The following is an 18,553-nucleotide window of genomic DNA, read 5'->3' as shown; positions in this document are numbered from 1 at the left end:
ATTGGACGACGTATTTAATAAGAGTAATGAATAATCCATATTAAAAAAATGTAAAATATACCCCAAAAGAGGAGAGGCAAGAAAACTCACAAATTAATAAAACAGCTCGAATCATGAGAAGCAATGGGACCTTCTATGTCCACATAGTTGTTCCTGGATAGTGCTGAAAGAAGGATATCCAATAACCTGGACCAAAAAAATAATTTTTGCTAAATTATTAGAAAAAAGATATTATTTAGCTTCAAAATATTTATTCAATTTTATTAAATATCTTATGACAATATGAAATTTCATCAATTGGAAATTATCAGTACAGACTGATAGTTTCCTGAACATTTATCAAGTTAGATCGGATTTGAATTTGTTTATAGTATTAGATTCGAAAACTAAATGATCCACTCTAAAGAACGGAAAAAATTACAAAAGAAACATTATTAAAGTTTACGAGACGCTATTTTCTGCAATAAATTTTTAGGTATTTCTATCGTTTTTCCCCACCTTGTGTAATTAAATATTAAAATATATATTTTTTATAAAATATATATTTAAAGTATATTCATACAACACTAGCTAGATTTGTAAATATTTGGAATAAATTTCTATATGACGTTTAAACAAAGATAATTAGAATTTTCAAAATTTTTGTTTTTATATTGTTATATTAATATTGAAAGCTTTGAAAAATGCAATCTTTACATTCTTAGGTAAGGCCGCATCTTGAATTGACTTTCGAAAACATTCTTTCTCATATTAACACTGTATACGTACTCAGAACGAAAAATGGCGTAATGCAAGTTGATGCATCTGAAGAATATTCTTATTTGCGTCTCAAGGTAATTATGATGCCATGTGCTTTTAATAATTATTATGCCGTTTTAAAAATAGTAAGATGAAGGTGAAATTTTCTTGTTATATTTTACTCCGCTGTTTTAATAATCATAATTGAATTTGCTGATACCTTATGAGTTTCAATCAGCTATATGTAATTGAATACTGATTATAAAGTTTAATTAAATTTATTTCAATTAACTTCAAAAGTTATGTCATGTTACCGCTTCTTCCATTTTCAATTTTAAAATCTGCCATCAAAAGAAGCTTCTATATCTTATGCATCTTTTAAAGTAAAATCAAGTTTGTATCTAAATAATAATTAAGTAGCTGTTACTTTAAATTAGTTGAAAATAGTCACACATATTTTTTGACAGCAAATCATGTAAGTTTCAAAATAATATAAGTAAATTTTACTAAGGATTTTATTTTCTATTTATTAGTTCAGTTTATATTTAAATTGATAATATATTTTTCAAATTACTAATTGATTACAAACTCGTTTTTCTGATATTTCCTTCGTTCTTTCATAAATATTATATAACAAGTGTATTCGTAATATTTATTTCTCATTGCATCAATACTAGGGTCAAATGCTATATGTACGTGAATCAGATTTAGTCATCTTTCTGTGCTACCCCAGTGTGATGAACCTAGATGATCTAACAAGGTAAGATGTTTTAAAAGTCATCAATAAGATCTAAAAAATTATATGGTTTTTTTTCTGAAGATTTATATGTATAATTCTTTTTTTCTGCAATTGATATTTTCGAATAATACAATTATTTAAAAAATCAATAATTGCAACTTTTAAATTCTAATCTAAATTTAATTACAATAAGTTTAATTATTATTTTCACCAAAATGGTTTGTTTTACTATGTGAATACATCATTTTATGAATTGATGATAATCTATAAATGTTATAACTGTTATGTAATTCAAAGTGATCTGATTAAAATAGAAAAAAGAAATATTTTTAAAGTTAAGTGCCAATAAAAATTGTATGTAAATATATTTCTTGGATAATATATTATTTGAGTTAAGTATGAAATGAAAACCAATAAATAAAGAATACAAAGAAAAGATCGAGACCGTAAAACATCGACTGTCGTTTAAGAGAATCCATAAATTTATTCTGGAAGTAAAATCTAAAAGCATATAATTTAAGAAAAGCGATAAAAAAATGGTGAAGGAAGATAAAGAATAAATGTGAGAGAGCGAGATTCAGGGAAAGAGGGAGGGTAATTGTGGTAGCTTTGCGTCCTCTGTAAACAAATTTAACCCTAATTGGATCTGCTCCATTATCAAGCTTGCTGTGACCGCGATTAGTTGCATTTGTAACGCGATAGGAGGAAGATGAAAGAAACGAGAGAAGGAAGAGGGAGGCAAGCTAATGTAGTACTTGGCTCATTAACTCAATATTAACCTTGGCACTTAACACAACCAGCTTGACGTTTACCCTCTCGCTTGCCGGACACTTGAACGGTCTAGACCTACGTTACCGTGAATAAATTAAGTCTTTAATGACTTTACGATATAGTCATAGTGCACTCGCAGACGCAGGCAGAACTGAATTTATAAAATTATACTCTATTATCTTTAAATACAACTTTATAAACTCTTTCAGTTAGTCTAATTTATCACATTGGAAAAACTATTATTCTTAGCAAATTAATACTCGCAATACGAGTATTATTTCTGACATGTGTATCAGAAGTGTAACTTTCTCTGAATCCGTTCTCAAATTGGACTTTAATGATATTTTAGGAGAGGTTTATACTTGAGCGACGTGCCATTGCACGATGCGACGCGCGACTTGGTCCTAATGTCTGAACAATTCGAAGCTGACTATAAGCTGACAAGAAACTTAGAACTGTTGACAGACAAATTGCAGCAAACATACCGTGAACTCGACGGAGAAAAACAGAAGACAGATAGGTAAGCATTTTTTCCTTTACTACTCTATCGTCGAAATCAAAATTAATGAATTATATTGTATTTTCGATTATTTGGAGACTGGGTATTTAGAATTGAGAAATAATGGGATCGAGTAGAAAGTATAACGGATATCAGGGTGTCTTTTTTTCTCTTCGAAAGATCTTGATTTTCTATTTCACTTTATATTTTAATTTCTAATTAAATACCTCATGAACTTTATTGACATTTAATCTTTTGCCAACAGATTATTATATTCCGTCCTACCAGCATCCGTGGCGAACGAGCTGAGGCATTCACGACCAGTGCCGGCTAAAAAATACGACTGCGTTACACTTTTATTTTCCGGTATTGTAGGCTTTGGAGCCTACTGCGCTGCCCATACAGATTCTAACGGAGCTATGAAAATTGTTAGCATGCTTAATGAGCTTTATATAGCATTTGATGTATTAACAGATCCTATGAAGAATCCAAATGTCTATAAGGTATATATAATTTTACAAATGATTTATCCATCAGATTACATATTAATACTCGCATCATTAGTATAAAATTTGAGTAATTAGTCGTGTGTCGTACGTAATAGTTACTCATGTGGACTAATTTCCATTTCTATCTCCAATACTATATAATGAATTCTGCTGTGGAATGGACGCTGTATTAAATAATAAGTCCTCATTAAACGTATATTCTGTACAACAGTTAAAAGGAATCTTTCCTAAAAAAGGGAAGCCTAAAAAACGCCTATTGAAGCTATATACAGCACTTTTACGGATACAGTTTTAATGGCCCTTATAATGTATATCAATTAAAATTTATTACGTGAGTAGGAACTTTAAACTAATCATTATACTGTATGATTAGGAGATAGAAAATACTTTAAAATCAGATTTATGTACTTTGAATTATCAGTAGTATTATTGAGATATGAAATAATATATCACAATTTATTTGATTGAATAAAATTTTATCATTTCGCATTTGTTTCTGTGAAGTAACATTGAAACAATTAGTGATTCTCATTCGGAAATATTTTGCTCAATTGTTGAATAAAAATGAATGGTAGCTTGCATTATCCGTGGCACTTTTTGAATAGTTCAAAAATTATGACAGGCATCGTGCGGTGAGAGAAAAAGTGTAGTAACGATCCAAAAAAACATAAGCGACTTTACTTTCATATAAGACTTCAATATTCCTTTCTATTATTCTATTGACTGAGTCTGGTTTATTGATTAAATTTGAAATGTCATTTGTCTCTTCTTAAAATCAGATTTCTTAAATATTGCGCAGAGTATAAGTAAATGAAATAACTTAGAAAAGAAAATTATTTGCATATAAAATAATGCGTTACTTTCGTTTTCATTGTCACGTCAATATTATTAACGTTAGAGTTAAACTGATAATAGATTCATTTTTTTCAGAACTTTGATTATATTTGTACATTAAACAGAAACAATAATATAATTTAATTGAAAATGATTAAAAGTACAGTAATATCGGGTTAGTTAGAGTAAAATCTTTTGAATGGTCCATAGGTTGAAACCGTAGGTGACAAGTACATGGCAGTGAGCGGATTACCAGAACCCTGCCGCTGTCACGCTCGCTGCATAGCTCGCCTCGCTCTAGATATGATGGATCTCGCGACCCACGAGGTGAAGATTGATGGAGAGCCTGTGGTGAGTTAAAACTATTCACGTTTTTGTATGTGCCATTTTCTACCCACAGGCTTTTTTTTTAGTATACTCTCAATCAGTTTTACGCTTGTTGAAATGAAACGAGATTTTATATTTTTTGTTCTGGATAGCCTATTAAAAATGAATTATGATGGCTAATATTTTTTATTAGAAGAGTTTTTATTTCAGTTTTAATAACGACTATACGAGTACGATAATAAATGGTTGACGTAGTTGTTTACATAATAAAGAATTGTGAATCCTAGTCAAACAACTTTTAAATGCAGGATTAATATTTTAGTAATTCGACGTTCTAATTAATGAGAATTTATTACAATTTGTACTCTGATTCAATAACAATTATTAATAATTTCTTGACAATTAAATTTTAACGATTCTAATGAATTGATTGAAATTTACTATTTTACTCGGAATTTCAAAATGATTTCTCTACATTAGCAAGATCAAGTGGACTAAGCAATCTTTTTTAAAAGAATATGAAATACAAATAAGTCTAACTATCTATTATAATATTAGCATAAATTTATTTAAATTTACATTCTGTTTATTGCGGCAACTGGCAAATAATTTTTCTGAACTTTCGTGAAAAATAATGAATTTTGAGCATTGATATCATATGAGCGACATTTCTAATTAATAACTGTTTTTTTTTAATGATGAGAATAAGAATTAAACATTTTTTTAGCTCATAGCCTTTACTATACTTACTATTCAGAACTTTCGTACTTGTACGGTTTGTAATTATAATTAAAACACATTTGAATTTTTAGATAATATCAGAATTGAACTAAAAGTTAGCATTCAGATTTGTTTCGAATTAGTGATAAAATATTATCATGATTAAATGAATTGATTACTATTTTTAATCATTTTAAGATCGATGATTCACGTAAACTGACAAGTACATGTAGGATTGTCATATTTTAGGAATATAGAGGATTTAATCAATTATAAATTCATTTTATTCGTTTTACTACTTACTCTGTGAAATTTGTACATATTGTAAAAAATTTTGCATTTACAGAAAATAACTATTGGCATACATAGCGGCGAAGTAGTTACCGGCGTTATTGGGCACCGCATGCCTCGCTATTGTTTATTTGGCAACACTGTTAATCTTACTAGCAGAACGGAAACTACAGGAGAACCTGGGAAGATCAACGTATCTGAAGATGCTTACAGGTAGGTAATCATTACACAATCTCCAAGCGATCTGGAGTCAATTTGAATATTGATTACAAATTAGTAGTGCCAATTTCGCGACGTAAATTCTAAAAATCTCATGCTTTAACGAAATAAGATTAATTTTCCAAATAGAAGTCGACTATAAATGGATATTTTACAATTACTCTCAAAGTTATTCTTCATAATGAAATGAACTTGCTCACTTCGAAATCAATTGAACCATTCCAGAGATATGCGTAGATATGCATAAAAATATTCAGGTTGTATACAGTACTTGGCTCTTGTATGTAGTCTGCATCAACTATGCCCGAATCGTAGTAGTAAGTTATATTGCGTCTTTAGAAATCTGGCGTTACAAAATGCAATGCGCGAGAAGTTATTATCATTCTTAAGTTTCCAATCTTGAAACTTTCAACGTTTCTTAGAGGTTAGAGGTTGTTGTATTTCTTCTCGCGATATATTGAAAATGAAAAAGATTTATTCTACTTTGTTCATTCTATTCTGTTTGTTCGGGACAAATTGTGGAGAAGGAATCACATTTACAATTAAGTACAAAACTAAAAATGTATACGTGTTTGGCCCTGGATCTATCCGCAGGACTCGTAACAATGGCTATTTATGAAGTAGAGTAGTGTGTTCTATTTATGAAAAATGAAAAATGGCTACAAGGGTGTCACGTATTCAAGAGTAATGTGAATAATTTAGTTGATATTGAGGTTAATGCTCGTCGCCAGAAATAGTAATAATAAGAGAGCAGCAGTTGAGACGTGGTTCAGTCGGCCATCAAATCTAAGTAATCTTGAAGTGTCTGTGGAATTTGCAACTGTCGAATGCCGTGCGGTAGAGTCCAATTATCGTGGAGACACTGTCTTATTTGACACCTGCAGAGATGCTTCAACTCGGGCGGTCGCAATCCCGTCCTTTCCCGGGGTAGAATATCTCTGCTGGCTAGATTGGGATACTGCTCGAACACAGAAACGTACTGGATGCCGCAAGTTTCGGCCAGGTGGCTTGGCACTTTGACGTAAACGTTGGGAATTGTACGCAGAAGTAACTTGAGGCATAGTAGCAGCTGCTCTGGACATTTAACATCTTCCTCGTACTCGTTCAGCCGCGAGAGCAGAATCTCGATAGGCGCCGGGGCAAGCATGTCATTCTCCGTAGACGCGCCGTACCGCAACATTATCAGTAGGATGTCCGGTGAACCGTTTTGCACGGCAACGCGCAGAGGTAGCACTTGTCCGTACGATTCCATTGGTACGTCGATGAATCTGCGCCAATGATAGATTTTTGCATTCGTGTTATTTAGTTTTATTCACATTTTACTATTTATGACGAATTACGAATTGTTATATTTACGGACCGTCTTGTGGACGTCAATCTTGGGCAATAGTATTGCAGTCGGCCTTCGATCGCGTGATTAAGGAAATACATAAAAGCGCTGAGATTTTCCTCTCTATCCTCGAAGTCACTTTTCCAGCCAGACAAAAAGTGCGTAACTCTTGTTCCAAATATCGCACCAACGACTATTCGCTCAAAGGTTTTTTCACAAAAAAACATATCGTTGAGAACCTTCGATACTACGTCATTGTTTTCGAGTCGCCAGTCGTAGCAGAGCTTCGCCGCCACATAAAGGACATTATGAAATTTGCCAAGCATGCAAACCGAGCCATTGTCAGCCATGGAGATATTGTGGTAACGTAGTGCCGCCCTTACTATTCGCTCGCAAACGTCAGCGGTATCTATTTTTTCAGCTGAAATTCACATCAAAGTTCTCATCATTGTGTCATATTTTGTTCAACATTAATGAACAAGTATTATACACGGTATTTAAGCAATGACCAGAAAGTATTACACTCCAATAAATATTATCAAAGCGAAGCCTTCTTTACTTATCAACGATTGTTACGCTCACCTGCAAAAACTAAATAATATGAATGCAAATGCGCGCTGCATTAATTTTGAATCAACCTAAACTAAAAAGATCTTTTTTATTATTTTTACTTGCACACTTATTGCAGACAATATTCAAAACAAGTGCTACTCGATGTCATTAAAATTTTGTCTAGGTTACCTCTGTCATAATTTTTTGAATAAATAAGACAATTATTTCAAATTATTGACATCTCAAAAATATAATTTTCATAATTGTACAACGTAAAATGTTCTAAGATTATTTTGAACTAAGGAGTAAATTTAATATGCTTATGAACTAATTCTATTTCATGAGCATTTAAATTATAAGTATATTGAAAAATAACTTATTAGTATTTAAAGCATGAAACTTTGATTCTGTTTATACTAACTTAAATCTTCTTGTCCTTGTTCAAATTACATACTTGCAAATACCAACTCGAACATTACATACTTTGATTATTATTTTACGTGTCTAAAACCATACTTTTAACTGTAAAAAATATTGCGTTGTAGTTATTATAATAATTTCGTTTGCTAACAAATATACCGAAAAATTCAAAATATACTTACGCAGCAATATAATGTGTGCGACGAAATATTATACCTCAAAATATAATATTTAAAAACTATACCTTTTGAGCAATTGTTGATGACTTCAGAAAAGTATTTAACCAAATGTCTACGTTTATGTCGTGAAGCAAGACTGCTTCTTTCCATTCCTTCAAAAAGTTGATCAAAATAACAATCTATTACTACCTCCATAATTATGCGCTTCAAAATACTCAAAAATTTTAGTTTATCGTCCGAAGACTCGTCACAAAATGTGCTAGGTGCGGTGAAAACAGCCGCCGGTGCATAGTGTCTATAATTCAATTATCGGTACTAAGCAAGCACTTGTAGAGGTTCCTTACCTCTCACCCTTTTCAGGGTAAAGCTTTTGTTTGCCGGTAAGACATTGACATTGAGATAGGTCAAGGTACATTTGAATTCTACGATTACGATAGAAAAAAGCAAGAACCTCTATTAATTTGATCAATTTCATAAATTTATATCTTATTTAAAATTCAAAAAACGGAGTTAAATTAAAAAGAAATATTAATCTTTTCACGAAACTTATTATATCATTGAATAATGCAAATTTTCTTATCTTTCCAGGTATCTATGCTTACCAGAAAATCAAGACTCACAGTTTCTATTAGAATACAGAGGACCAGTAAATATGAAGGGAAAATCAGAGCCAATGAATGTATGGTTTCTTTCAAGAGAAAGAGAGTTACCCGTATAAAGAATTATAAATGTTTACAGCTTACTCATAGATTATTGGTTCTAGTTTTCAGTGTACTGAGATGATAATTATCATAGAGAAATATATACGATGTTAATTATTTTTAATACCTTAAAAAGCAATAATTTCTATTTTGTGCGTTTTGAAATAACGCCATCTACATCAAATGATTATATTAGATAGATAAATCATTTCGACATTGATAAAAATTATGTGTGGATCATTATATAGAATAATTTGAAATAAAATACTTTCCGTTAAATGGAAACCATGTATACTTTAAATATCACTTTAACGTGAATTTAGTGTAATCAAAATGTAGACCGCCGAAATGGTTATTGCTATCAAAAAATTTTGATAAGTTTGTCTAAGCTAAAATAAATATTAAGTCTTTTAATTTAACAAAATTGATAAAAACTATTTTTTTAACTCGGTTTAAAATCTAAGTGTTTTGGTAACAAAGAACATTGACTATTTATTGGAACCCTAAATGTAGATAAAAAATAAACTATTAAACTACTGGTTGAAATAAATGCACCAGTTCAAAAGTAATTGTATTATTTAAAAATTGAAAGATTTTTATTATACAAAATATTTTTAACTGATAAAAATATCAGATCATTATTAGAATACAAGTAAAAAGATATTAAGTTTTCGGTTACATAAAGTCATAGTCAACTTTAAAGTTAACGTATTATGCAAAAATACATACACACTATTGTATTGTATCGCTATTGTCACTACAACGATTACTTTGAGAGTCGATATTTATAAAACGTAATAGCTGTAATTTCTGGAAGTTGTATGATATATTATTAGTTATCGTATTATTTTGTTATAAGGCTAATGAATTCTCTCTAATAATTACAAAATTACACATTTAAATATAACTAGTACAGTAGACTTCTCAAAGAAATTTTTATCAATTAAGGACGTTCTCTTCTAACAATCAAGTTAAAAAGTTTACTTTCGAGAAAATATTTTGTTAACAGCATCATTATATTAAAAACCTTTCAAAGACAATACATAATCATTATAATATGACTAAATTGTATGGAAATAGTGAAAAAATCAATAAAATTATAGTATGTCATAAATTTATGCGCAGTTAAGAAAAATCTCAATCGCTATTACTGTTGAATAAGCACCGGTGTCCATATTTTTCATTATAGCATTCGATTCCCTATAATCGTCAAAATAATCAGAATAACATTAGTTTTTCAAGAAATATAAAGAAAACTGATTTTACAATCAAACAAAATATAATAAATATGTAACTCTATTTGATGTGTGTTAAAAAATCAAACTTTGAAGATAAATATCTCGATTTTGAATACGGTTGCATAGTTTAATTTTTTCAGCTGTATAAGTAATAACACAAAAGAAATTATTTTTAAAAGTTTGAAGAAAATCTAAAGAAAAGTAATTTTTAAGAGAATGTCCTTCAATCATTTAAATCTTTTAAAATAAATTTCGGCACATGTACGTTGCTAAATATTTGTTATGGACTTTTTTCTTTCCAAGTACAGTATATGATTTTTGGCTCACTTCTTTGAGTAGAATGCCAACTAAAAATAAGCATTTCGTAGATATATATTACTTTTTCTACGGCACACAGGTTGGTAAAAAATCTGTAATCTCATCTACGTGTGTCTTTTCCAATTAGCAACATGCATCTGATTAGGCAAGTTGTGCGTTATCCTATAATTATTGTTGTGCTATTGACAGTTGTATTTTCATTTAAATATATTGATTTTGGGCTTTTTCCCACCATTCACTGCGGTTTTTATGACTCTATAGCACAAAATAAAATAAAATGATTCAAACCAAATTAAAAAATATAAACTGTATACCTCAATCAATCATTTCTGCTCACTCCGTCCTAAATACCATTTGAATATTTATAGTATGAAAAATTAATTTTACTTTTGATTTTAAGCAAAACCTAAACAAACTTTTCAAATTTATATTTTAAGATTGTTATTAGTATCAATCTCGTTTCGAAAAAATAAATACAAAACGGAGGTGCCATAATTGTGTGTGGGGGGGGGGCGCTTGTGTGGGAATGCTATATAAATCTCTGTCCGATTTGGAAAGCTTAAAAATATATGTGTATGTTACAAAAGTACTGTTGAATGATGTTTCTGTAGTTAGTTCAATTCAATTCATAACAATAAAGATATATATATAGTAGAATTTTGAATAGTTATAAGGTGTGGCATTAAAATATATAGAGAAGAGGATTAGTCAACGGCTATATTTATATTATTTTGCTAATTAAAACATTCAGCAATTTACTACATACATGGTGAATATTTGTTTTTTTTTTAATTTTATTTATTTAACGTTGCATCCCCCTAAAAGAGTATTAGCGACCATTACAGTTTTTATAACAATAATTTTATGGGGATATATATATGGAGATAGTACATATGACTGATTTTACTATTGGAATCTTAAGTTAATAGAATCAATAAATTTGATAACATTATTACAGAATTTTGGTTCACTTAATAATTTGCTTATAGGAAAATTGGTCAGCTTGTGTTCTCTACTAGCTTTGTTGAATCGAGGACACTGTACTGAAATATGCTTGAGTGTGACCGATATACTGCAGTACTCATGCATATATGGTTCTATTGCTTTTATTCAGAATATGCTCGTATATTAGTTTGGTGTGACCAGTGCGAAGCCGAGTTCATAGGACTTGGTCTTTTTTTTCAGCCTATTTACCGGGTTGATACCACGGATGTTATTTTTAAATATTTGTAAATTATTAGGGTTATCATTTTTTCACTGTACATTCCATTCATCATTAATTCTTTTATTTGCTAACATTCTGAAATCCTTTTGGTTGAAATATATATTCGTTTCTGGAAAGTTTAGATTAAAAGCTAACTCCACGTATTTTTTAAGTTCCTTAGACTCTGTTTCACGTAAGAGAGATATTGTTTTTATGAGTGTTCAACTTATGGATAATGTTATGTATGCTTGCGCTTTTACATTTACCGAATTCTATTGATTAGATTAAGTCTTGATTGTCAGTGTGTATAATATATATGGTGTTTGAAACTTTCTATTGTTTTAAGTATTAATACTTCTAAGTATATTTATATGCTCAACTACTCTGGACATTTCAGTAAAATTTATTCATAATTGTGGAGGATAGCTGTTGCGCCTATTTTATTGTCTTGTTTTTTTTTTAAATAATAACTATATGTTCGTATTCTGGGTATTCGATTTTAATTTGAGTTAGTGGATGTTTGTCACTAATCGTAAATTTGTTGATTTTGGTACACCATCTCGCGTAAAAGTATAAACTATTGACAATATATCGCGGAAATTTTGGCAAGTAGTAGAAAGTATGGCGGATATATTTGATATATATTGGCAATTTAAATTGAAATACAATTGCCAACATTTATCTTGAATAAGATTAGCGATATTTTGCCAATAGTTGCAAAATGAACCAGATTTGTAACGACTATTGGCAATATATTAGCAATAGCTACAATGAAAATTACTCTGGAATTCTTTGGCAATATAAGCTTAATTTTTTAGTAGTACCAATTCATAATTAAAAACAATTTTTTTATTGAATTTGAATTTATTCATTGATAATACGAGTATATTGCTCAAAATAGAGTTAATAAATATTAGCTTTGTCGATTTGTTTATTTTATTGTATATTACATAGCGTATAGATCAAAAGTATGTACCTGAATCGACAATAAATAATAATTAGAGTGAAAAAATGTGTTTATATTTTCAAAGGTGTTTTATTCTTATAACTTATTCGTTTTTAAGGGTGTTGATCGGTTCTATGATGTAGTCGTAATTTACGTGTTCAACTCGTACATAAAAACAAGCACTTTTCAATTTCTTAATATCAATAAGTTTTAAATAAAAAAGAACGCACTACAAGCACAACAATGTACCATTCAGTAAGTCAACTGAATTTGACCCGAACAATCGCACACTTTTCTACAATTGCAATTCGTCACTCGTAGAATTTTGTAGAATTTCGAAATTTTTGAATTTTTTATTCATATTTGACATAAGAAGACTCTGTCTTTTTTCTTTTTGACTTTTTTCTGATATATATAAAATATTATTTATATACACCTTTGAAATAGAAACACATTTTTTTCACTTTAGTTATTATTTACTATCAGTTCAATTATATACTCAGACCTTTTTTATCGAGAACTAGTTACAAAAATATGTTATTTCCAATTTCTGTCAATTTTAATTTTTTCGCAGACAATAAGATACTATTACAGAATTTAATAGCTTCCTTGTTTCCGCCTAACCATTCATTTTTATACGTATAAACAGCCATATAAATACTTAACTTGGAAATAATTTGTAAGTAGGGTGCATAACTACTTCGAACCATTCTTTTTATTTTTTCATTTAGATCTTTAAGAGGAAAACAAAAAGTGGTGAAAATTGAACCAAATAGTCGTACCATCAAAGGTAAATGTCTTAAACTGTGAAGATTGCACGTCATATATTTCAGACCGTAAAAATTTTCAAAATTTTCAATAAACTTTTCAAAACACTTGTCAGACAAGTCGATCATTTGGCCCGTCACTTGTTCTTGGCACAACAAATAAAGCCCCAACCAAAAGTACATGTAATGATTCAAATATTCTTCTTGTAAAATGTTAGCCAAAACTAGCAGTAAATAATACAACCCCTAATTTTTTAACTCAGAAGCTTTCCAGTATGGAAAATATGTTTTGATTGGTTTTGATCAACGCGAAACAGAATAAGTTGGTCGAATTGAGCATAATCTAAAATCTATAACGTCGATCAAATAATACAAGGAAAATTTCTCGCCAGAAAATTTTGAATCAAACCACAATTGACACAGATGTTTAATAATACCTTCAAAAGCACAATCCATTATGTCTAATCTTGGTGAAGTTATAAAATTATAACACATTTTTGGCAATACTGATGGACGTTCTACAACACATACTAGTATTTTTACTTTCAAAACTAATTTTGCATTTTTAACTGTATTGTGACGGTAATCGTCAAGTTAGCGCTAATCATTTAACCTTATTGTTGTCCGTGAGGGCAGCACCTCCCAGGGGGGACAAAAACATGTAACGAAGGAATTCGGCACGCGAGCAGACGGAACGCGCGCGACAAGATTCGAACGAGTGAAGCATCAACCTTTGTTGTGTCCGCCCGTTTCGCTATCGTATCGCCGCTGATCCACGTGCCTTCGCTGACCGTACATCAGATCGACGAGAGGACCACAGCAGATACAGCCGTGATAACCGCCATCCAGGAGCCAGACGTCCGATCACCTGAGGCCAGGACGAGTGAACGAGTGTGTGTATGAGGTTTCGCCATCGAGGGCGAAACCATAACGTGCGCGCGTTCGCGACCGGCAACAAAAACAATACAATTAACTGTTCCGTGCTGTGCAACCCGTCATAGTGTTCTCCGGTCGCAGATAAGTAAGGTAAGCTGGCCAGCTTAATTACGCGTTCGGAATTACATGAATGAATAATAACTCGATGCTAACATTCGATGCGTGTATATAACGGCTCTAGCGACAAAGAGCAGCGAGCGTACCGGCAAAGCGTGTTGCCGATGAGCGAGCGTGTATGTAAACAAACGCGCGGGCCGACCTTTTGTGAGTTTTGAGGAAACAATAAAAGATCTGATTTAGCTTACTAACAAGTGTTTTCGTTAATTCTCTCATTTCTCATAGCTTCTACTCAATTCCGAATAGGTTATTAATGATTACAGGTTGACTGAGGCATACTTTCTCGTGCTCCCCGAATTCGTATTGAGCATTGATAGATACGCGTGTCCTTTCGAATATAATTACGCGATTTAATTAATTAAACGGTTATACCCCGTTACATGGCGCCCAACGTTAAAGAACCTACGGTGTTTTTGATAGTGCAAAACACCGGTTCTTAACAATAAACTCGCGCCCAGTCAACCAACGACTTAGGTGGCAGTCAAGTGTTGTTATGCACACTTGACACCGAAGGCCACAATAATAAACAAACACGTTAGCTAGCTTGCGAAGGCCCACCGCGGCGAAAATTTGTAAACAAAACCTGTGAACGCGTGCGAGTGCAACCGACAGATTCTAGTACGTAAACACCAGCGAATTTTGAAAGTTGCCGCAAATAATATTATACCCGTTGGCCCGGGGAAAAACTAACACCGGCAATTTTCAAACGGAATTATTTCAATTGAATAATTTTGTTCGACATTGTATTGCGTTAGCATATTTTTTTTAATATTATGTACTGCGGTTATTGGTGTTTACGTATAACGCTCGTAACAATATTTTAGATACTAACTCACACAACCGTGCTAACAAACAGTTAGTACGCCTGATAGGTAGGATCATTATATTGCGTATTGACGAGCAAAGAATCTCTCGGCAACCAATCCAATAAGCGCCCTTGATCAAGCCCTGTGTTGGCAAATAAAATTTTTTTTTATTTCTCAATTCGGCGCACCAATTATAAAATAACACTCGCACGCGCATAACATACTTGTAATTTTGCAAAAATCAACCGCAAGCAACCTAACAGAAAATAATGGACCGCACTCAGACCGAAGTAGAAAATTGGGTATGGACGCTCCAAGACGAGGAAATCGAAGAATACCTCGACCAGCTGGAGCTCAAGACAAGCGGGAGTAAGCTCTCGAGAGCTGCGCGACTGCACAACTGGCTACTCGGCGACTATTCCGCAGCGGATTTCGCGGAAGCCGACAACCAACACAGCAGTCCAGCCAAAAGAGCCGCCCTACGCTCGGAGCTGATAGTATCCATATGCCAGGAACACACAGCATCCGAGCAGGAGGGAGAACATCCGCTGGCCCAACTACTACAGAGTGCGGACGTAATATCGCGAGTCCAGCAAACCGCAATAAACATCACGAATGCCCTGGACGGCGGAGAAAATATAAACAGTAATAAAGAAATTACTATCACGGCTGACGATGGCAGCCAATTCAGACTCCCGCCGGAATTCGCGGTAATGGTACAAGACCTCATTTTCCGGTCCAGGGAACATGAGAGAAAATGGGAGGTACAAGACGCAAAGAACTTAAATGCGTCTAACCTAACCCATATAGTAGAACAGATTGTCAGTACCAACATTAAGGCTCAGGAACAAATAGACAACCTGTCAACCAGAATTAAGGCTCTGGAAAAGACCGTACACAGAGATGCACGGCAAGATGAGTCGAACAGTTCCAACGAGGAGCCACGTCCGGAAAACACGCGTAGGAGCGTAGCATTTCAAGATACGTTCACATGCCATTACGACGCCAGGCTGCCCCAGAGCACTCCAGCCGGACCCGGACTGAGGCCCACGGGGGCCGCCGGTAGGACCCCCCGCCGGACGCCCCATTTCGGAGAGGGTGGACAGCATCAACTCGGTGGAGTTAATGCTGAAGTGGATAACCACCCGCCGAGCATGTGGTCATCCCAACAGACGACAAACCCGTGGTCGACTACAAGAGACGTCGGCCGCATCGTCAGGGGATGGAAGCTCAGATTCTCCGGAGAAGGCAATGCAAGCATTGATACCTTCTTATCAAGGCTGGACAGCTCGAGGAGCAGCGCGGGACTTACAGAGATGCTCCTGGCAGTATCCGAGCTACTCGCCGGTCCCGCCCTCGTTTGGTACGAGGCCATGCGTAGTGAATGGTTCTCGTACGCGGATTTCGAGACGGACGCCAGAGCATGGTTTGGGACCAGCAGGCAACAACAGCAGCGTCTGACGAAAGAGGTCCAAGGCCGATACCAGGGCCCAGACGAACCCGCGAACGTCTACATCGCGAACATGATGGGCCTAATGAATCGGCTGAACCCCAAAATGTCACACGAGAACCAGCTGGACCTATTACACGACAATCTGCTCCCGGAAATCCAGAGTCAAATACGGAGATCAGAAGTGGACTCCGTACGAACCCTAAATGACCTAGCCACGACGGCCCAGAATAACTTACATCGGCGAAGGATGGAGCGGACGATACCGGACCCTCAGTCGACGTTGTATCCTGAGATGGCGTATCATCCCCGCACCGACGTGAGCAAGGGCCGTAAAGGAAAGGTTGCATCTATGTCCGGCGACAAACCGGAAGTCAGCGACAGATTGGACCGCATGGAGAAGGTACTCGAGAAGGTGACGCACCAGGTCGTCTATACACCGACGCCCTCGGGGGCGGCGCCTAATCCGAGTTTAGAAGCCGTCGATGGTGAGAAAAAGGTTCCTCCCACCGACGTACTTAACCAATTGCTGTCGTCCATCAAGGAAATGTCGGCGGAAATAAAGAATATTCGCGACGACAAAAACCTGGCTTCCGAAGATAGATCCAAGAGACCAGCGACCCCCCGCAAACGAGGGAGAGAATTCTCAGGGCCAATCAAATGTCACGAGTGTGGCCTACTGGGCTATTATAGGAAGTTCTGTCCCCAGTGCAACAAGGGAAACGAGCAAAGGAGTGGATAGGTGGGGTTGATCCCACTCCTCAATCCAGTAGCCCAAACCCCGTCAAAGAGATCTCGCAGCCTCCGCCAACACCGCCCACACTGTTAGCAGCGAGAGTGTTGGGCGATGAGAGCGGGAACTCCATTAGTGACGCCAAAGATAAGCGTGGCAGAAGAGTGCACATGGAGAATGAGGGCATCGACGTTAGTAAAGCCAGCAACCCTGGACCAACCGAGGCGGCGACGAAAGAATCGCACCCGCCCTCGAGGACACGGGTAAAGGCGCGCAAGTCGTCGAAAGGAAGCCCCAAGAAGACTCCGACCGTCCGAACCAAGGAAGCTTGGACGACGAGTGCCGTCGCTCGACCACGCGTCAGCACAGTGGTTAACGCTATCAGGAATAAAGAGCTAAGCTGTGGAGCCGTCGAAACTGTTTCCCGATATTCCCCGGAACAGGAGACGCGTTGGTGGTTACCGGTGAAGATAGGGGACTTCCAAATACGGGCCCTCTATGATCCGGGAGCTTCCACCACAGCCATGGGAAGTAACGCTCTACAAATAGCGTCTATGCTGGGCGTCGGATTGAACACCACCCACGCGGGTACAGCGGGACTACCAGACGGTCGTAAGGTAACGATCGTTGGTCACGCCCTGTTGCCATTCACCGTGGGAGGGTTAACAATGCCGACGAGAGTAGCCATCCTCCCTACTCTCGCCGAGGAATGTATTTTAGGAGTGAACTTCATCAGGTTGTTCCGAGCGGTACTTGATCCAGACGATAACACGTTGTTGTTCAAGGGATCGCAGGCCAAAATGGAGCTAGAAGTAGCTAGCTTGGAGGCTGGTCCGAGATTAGCCACAATCGGACTAGCCGAGGTTACGGCTACACAACAGACTATGCTACAGAAGACCATCGACGAGGCTCTGTCCCGAGCCCCGTTGGGCTTGGGATGTGCGGCAGGCATCGAGCACGAGATTCGGGTCGGTGATACGAAGCCGATTAAACAGCGTTACTACCCAGTATCGCACAAGGTCGAGCAGGAAATGCATAGACTGGTAAGGGAAATGTTAACCCAAGGGGTAATCGAACCAGCAGACAGTGGTTGGTCGAGCCCAGTGGTTATGATTCGCAAGAAAGACGGTTCATATAGATTTTGCATTGACTTCAGAAAGGTCAACAAAGTCACTGAGCCGAATGCGTATCCCTTGCCGTTTATGCAGG

General features: G+C 35.1%; 2 protein-coding genes across 3 annotated transcripts in view; one reads left to right on the top strand and one right to left on the bottom strand.

Moving 5' to 3' along the window:
* LOC131663114 (guanylate cyclase soluble subunit beta-1) overlaps nucleotides 1-10,772 on the top strand; it is a 30,716-nt gene extending 19,944 nt beyond the window's left edge. The window contains exons 8-14 of one of the 2 annotated variants that reach the window (XM_058933220.1): nucleotides 705-833; nucleotides 1,416-1,498; nucleotides 2,598-2,768; nucleotides 3,013-3,250; nucleotides 4,301-4,441; nucleotides 5,484-5,641; nucleotides 8,717-10,772. In XM_058933220.1, the coding sequence (XP_058789203.1) occupies nucleotides 705-833; nucleotides 1,416-1,498; nucleotides 2,598-2,768; nucleotides 3,013-3,250; nucleotides 4,301-4,441; nucleotides 5,484-5,641; nucleotides 8,717-8,846 (1,050 nt within the window). In that variant the 3' untranslated portion in view covers nucleotides 8,847-10,772. The remainder of the gene's footprint in view (nucleotides 1-704; nucleotides 834-1,415; nucleotides 1,499-2,597; nucleotides 2,769-3,012; nucleotides 3,251-4,300; nucleotides 4,442-5,483; nucleotides 5,642-8,716) is intronic. The other variant, XM_058933219.1, reaches the window with a different exon arrangement.
* LOC131663115 (uncharacterized) lies at nucleotides 5,648-8,360 on the bottom strand. Its single transcript, XM_058933221.1, has 3 exons — nucleotides 8,194-8,360; nucleotides 7,008-7,398; nucleotides 5,648-6,915 (listed from the first exon to the last, which is right to left on the bottom strand). The coding sequence occupies exons 1-3, from the start codon at nucleotides 8,321-8,323 to the stop codon at nucleotides 6,417-6,419; spliced, it is 1,020 nt and encodes a 339-aa protein (XP_058789204.1). The 5' UTR covers nucleotides 8,324-8,360; the 3' UTR covers nucleotides 5,648-6,416.
* Nucleotides 10,773-18,553: the final 7,781 nt, after the last annotated feature.

This window comes from Phymastichus coffea, unplaced genomic scaffold, assembly GCF_024137745.1.
Source record: "Phymastichus coffea isolate CEN01 unplaced genomic scaffold, Cenicafe_Pcof_1.1 PCOF00031, whole genome shotgun sequence".
In the NCBI taxonomy this organism is placed as follows: domain Eukaryota; kingdom Metazoa; phylum Arthropoda; class Insecta; order Hymenoptera; family Eulophidae; genus Phymastichus; species Phymastichus coffea.
Note: the sequence above shows the minus strand (reverse complement) of the source record. Positions and strands in the feature narration are given on the sequence as shown.